The sequence below is a fragment of the Oncorhynchus gorbuscha genome, unplaced genomic scaffold, assembly GCF_021184085.1.
Source record: "Oncorhynchus gorbuscha isolate QuinsamMale2020 ecotype Even-year unplaced genomic scaffold, OgorEven_v1.0 Un_scaffold_2299, whole genome shotgun sequence".
Taxonomy (NCBI): Eukaryota; Metazoa; Chordata; class Actinopteri; order Salmoniformes; family Salmonidae; genus Oncorhynchus; species Oncorhynchus gorbuscha.
In genome coordinates, this window is record NW_025746850.1 from 45,001 (window position 1) to 49,881 (window position 4,881).

At 49.2% G+C, this 4,881-nt stretch overlaps 1 protein-coding gene across 1 annotated transcript in view; it reads left to right on the plus strand.

The window, feature by feature from the left end:
* LOC124025594 (EH domain-binding protein 1-like) overlaps nt 1-3,863 on the plus strand; it is a 48,387-nt gene extending 44,524 nt beyond the window's left edge. Inside the window, exon 6 of the mRNA XM_046338955.1 lies at nt 3,624-3,863. Within this exon, the coding sequence (XP_046194911.1) occupies nt 3,624-3,833 (210 nt within the window). The 3' untranslated portion in view covers nt 3,834-3,863. The remainder of the gene's footprint in view (nt 1-3,623) is intronic.
* The last annotated feature ends 1,018 nt before the right edge of the window (nt 3,864-4,881 follow it).

The window sequence follows — 4,881 nt, forward strand, 5'->3', positions numbered from 1 at the left end:
GCAGGAGGAGGAGGAGAGTAGGCCATCCTAGTCATAGTATCACCTCATCCTCTAAGGAATAGTGAGCAGGAGGAGGAGGAGCAGGAGGAGGAGAGTAGACCATCCTAGTCATAGTATCACCTCATCCTCTAAGGAATAGTAAGCAGGAGGAGGAGAAGGAGGAGGAGAGTAGGCCATCCTAGTCATAGTATCACCTCATCCTCTAAGGAATAGTAAGCAGGAGGAGGAGAAGGAGCAGGAGGAGAAGGAGGAGGAGAAGGAGAGTAGACCATCCTAGTCATAGTATCACCTCATCCTCTAAGGAATAGTAAGCAGGAGGAGGAGCAGGAGGAGGAGAGTAGACCATCCTAGTCATAGTATCACCTCATCCTCTAAGGAATAGTGAGCAGGAGGAGGAGGAGGAGGAGGAGGAGAGTAGACCATCCTAGTCATAGTATCACCTCATCCTCTAAGGAATAGTGAGCAGGAGGAGGAGGAGAAAAGTAGACCATCCTAGTCATAGTATCACCTCATCCTCTAAGGAATAGTGAGGAGGAGGAGGAGAGTAGGCCATCCTAGTCATAGTATCACCTCATCCTCTAAGGAATAGTGAGCAGGAGGAGGAGGAGAAGGAGGAGGAGAGTAGACCATCCTAGTCATAGTATCACCTCATCCTCTAAGGAATAGTGAGCAGGAGGAGGAGGAGGAGGAGAGTAGACCATCCTAGTCATAGTATCACCTCATCCTCTAAGGAATAGTGAGCAGGAGGAGGAGGAGGAGGAGAGTAGACCATCCTAGTCATAGTATCACCTCATCCTCTAAGGAATAGTGAGCAGGAGGAGAAGGAGGAGGAGAGTAGACCATCCTAGTCATAGTATCACCTCATCCTCTAAGGAATAGTAAGCAGGAGGAGGAGAGTAGGCCATCCTAGTCATAGTATCACCTCATCCTCTAAGGAATAGTAAGCAGGAGGAGGAGGAGAGTAGACCATCCTAGTCATAGTACCACCTCATCCTCTAAGGAATAGTAAGCAGGAGGAGGAGGAGGAGGAGAAGGAGGAGGAGAGTAGGCCATCCTAGTCATAGTATCACCTCATCCTCTAAGGAATAGTGAGCAGGAGGAGGAGGAGCAGGAGGAGGAGAGTAGGCCATCCTAGTCATAGTATCACCTCATCCTCTAAGGAATAGTAAGCAGGAGGAGGAGAGTAGGCCATCCTAGTATCACCTCATCCTCTAAGGAATAGTGAGCAGGAGGAGGAGAGTAGGCCATCCTAGTATCACCTCATCCTCTAAGGAATAGTAAGCAGGAGGAGGAGAGTAGGCCCTCCTAGTATCACCTCATCCTCTAAGGAATAGTGAGCAGGAGGAGGAGAGTAGGCCATCCTAGTATCAACTCATCCTCTAAGGAATAGTGAGCAGGAGGAGGAGAGTAGGCCATCCTAGTATCAACTCATCCTAGTTGTTGCTGTTACATGTTGATTACTTCTACGAGCCATTCATTCACCTGATAATAAGACGAGATGTGGTGATTATTTTGTTAACATATGATTGGTTGCTGGTTAACCTGGATGTCTAACACACCTGGTTCTAATACCTACAGGAGGGTTGGAGTTAAAACCTACAGGAGGGTTGGAGTTAAAACCTACAGGAGGGTTGGAGTTAAAACCTACAGGAGGGTTGGAGTTAAAACCTACAGGAGGGTTGGAGTTAAAACCTACAGGAGGATTGGAATTAAAACCTACAGGAGGGTTGGAGTTAAAACCTACAGGAGGGTTGGAGTTAAAACCTACAGGAGGGTTGGAGTTAAAACCTACAGGAGGGTATCTCTCCAGGAACAGGGTTGGAGTTAAAACCTACAGGAGGGTTGGAATTAAAACCTACAGGAGGGTTGGAGTTAAAACCTACAGGAGGGTTGGAATTAAAACCTACAGGAGGGTTGGAGTTAAAACCTACAGGAGGGTTGGAGTTAAAACCTACAGGAGGGTATCTCTCCAGGAACAGGGTTGGAGTTAAAACCTACAGGAGGGTTGGAGTTAAAACCTACAGGAGGGTATCTCTCCAGGAACAGGGTTGGAGTTAAAACCTACAGGAGGGTTGGAGTTAAAACCTACAGGAGAGTTGGGTGTTAAAACCTACAGGAGGGTTGGAATTAAAACCTACAGGAGGGTTGGAGTTAAAACCTACAGGAGGGTTGGAATTAAAACCTACAGGAGGGTTGGAGTTAAAACCTACAGGAGGGTTGGAATTAAAACCTACAGGAGGGTTGGAATTCAAACCTACAGGGGGGTTGGAGTTAAAACCTACAGGAGGGTATCTCTCCAGGAACAGGGTTGGAGTTGAAACCTACAGGAGGGTCTCTCTCCAGGAACAGGGTTGGAGTTGAAACCTACAGGAGGGTCTCTCTCCAGGAACAGGGTTGGAGTTGAAACCTACAGGAGGGTCTCTCTCCAGGAACAGGGTTGGAGTTGAAACCTACAGGAGGGTCTCTCTCCAGGAACAGGGTTGGAGTTGAAACCTACAGGAGGGTCTCTCTCCAGGAACAGGGTTGGAGTTGAAACCTACAGGAGGGTCTCTCTCCAGGAACAGGGTTGGTGAGCCCTGCACTAGACATGTGGGCTGAAATAAGGGCGATGGGGACGAGTGTGAATGACTCAGAGGTAAACGTCGGGCTGACCCCTGACCCCATCCATACAGATTGAGTAAATTAGGACAAGAGGGAGCATAATAGTGTATCACAAGAGAAAAAGGTTTGGGTAGAGGAGCGTGTGTCGGGAGGGAACTAGTCAGTGTTTCTGACTACAGTGTTTCCATGCGTGTCGACTAGAACTAAAACGCTAAAATAAAAGTCTCTTTCTTCTCTGGTAAAGCTTTGCTGTGTATCTCTAGCCACCACTCTCTGAAGAGGGAGGGAGACCAAAACAACAACAAGAAGAAGAAGGGAACAATAGCAACAACAAGGCGGCCATTATCGTGGGGCCTTTTCAGTCTTCTAATGAAAGACTTCTGTTTAAAAGAAAACCTCCTCTCTCCCTTTCTTCTCTCTCCCTCGTTTAATAAATTATAATGTTTTGATGCTGTATGTGATTCCTGTTTCATGAGGAATTCTAACCCCTCTTCTCTCTGTCCTCTGTCTTTCATTCTGTTTGTCTCTCTGTCCTCTGTCCTCCCTCTTCTCTCTCTTCTCCTCCATCTCCCCCTCTTCTCTCTCTCTCTTCTCTGTCTCCCCCTCTTCTCTCTCTTTTCTCCTCCGTCTCCCCCTCTTCTCTCTCTCTCTTCTCTGTCTCCCCCTCTTCTCTCTCTTCTCCTCCGTCTCCCCCTCTTCTCTCTCTCTCTTCTCCTCTGTCTCCCCCTCTTCTCTCTCTTCTCCTCCGTCTCCCCTCTTCTTCTCTCTCTCTTCTCCTCCGTCTCCCCTCTTCTCTCTCTTCTCCTCCGTCTCCCCTCTTCTCTCTCTCATCTCTGTCTCCCCATCTTCTCTCTCTTCTCCTCCGTCTCCCCTCTTCTCTCTCTCTCTTCTCCTCCGTCTCCCCCTCTTCTCTCTCTTCTCCTCCGTCTCCCCCTCTTCTCTCTCTCTCTTCTCCTCTGTCTCCCCCTCTTCTCTCTCTTCTCCTCTGTCTCCCCCTCTTCTCTCTGTTCTCCCTCTACCAGAAGGCGTTCAAAGACACCAGTCAGTACGTTGTCGGGGAGCTGTCTGCTCTGGAGAGCGAGCAGCGCCACATCGACGCCCGGGCGGCGCGCGTGGAGAAGAGGCTACGCTATCTCATGGACACAGGTACCAAGCCCAATTACACTGGAAAACTGTTTTGGCAAATTGAGCGTTTCACACAAACTCTCACGGAGTTGGGGAAGTGTGTGTGAGGCTGTAGTGTCCCAAATGACACCCTATTCCCTACGTAGTGCGCACTACTTTTATGGAGCCCAATGCACTATATAAGGAATAGAGCTCCATTTGGGATACGGTGTGGAATCTTTGAAGCAGTGAATGTTGTGTAGCTACGGAAGGAGGGAGGGAGGCGATACGAGGGGCTGGCTGGTGGATATGAAAAGGGGGGAGGAAATGGGGGAGAGTGGGAGTAGAGGGTGATAGAAGGGGGAGAAGGAGGATAGATGGTGGGAGAGCGAGGGGGGGAGAGAAGGGGAGACCTCTCTGGGCCAGAGTGATAAGAGAGTCTTCATGGGAAATGATAACCAGGCCTGATAGTGTCCCACCAGTGTTGGGGGGGTGGAGCCCCCAGCCAGCCTGATAGTGGGGGGGAGCCCAGCCAGCCTGCTCAGCTCACATTGAACAGTGTGCTCAGCCATGCATAGCCCCCCCTTCCCCAGTACATATCTGGTCTTCAATGATATGCAGCAGAAGGGGAGAGGTGGATGATTGGTGTGGGGGGGGGGGGGGGGCATTTAAAATAATGCAAGAGGTAACACACACACTGAGAACACAACACACACACACTGAGAACACAACACACACACACTGAGAACACAACACACACACACTGAGAACACAACACACACACACTGAGAACACAACACACACACACACTGAGAACACAACACACACACACACTGAGAACACAACACACACACACTGAGAACACAACACACACACACTGAGAACACAACACACACACACACTGAGAACACAACACACACACACACTGAGAACACAACACACACACACTGAGAACACAACACACACACACACTGAGAACACAACACACACACACACTGAGAACACAACACACACACACACTGAGAACACAACACACACACACACTGAGAACACAACACACACACACTGAGAACACAACACACACACACACTGAGAACACAACACACACACACACTGAGAACACAACACACACACACACTGAGAACACAACACACACACACTGAGAACACAACACAC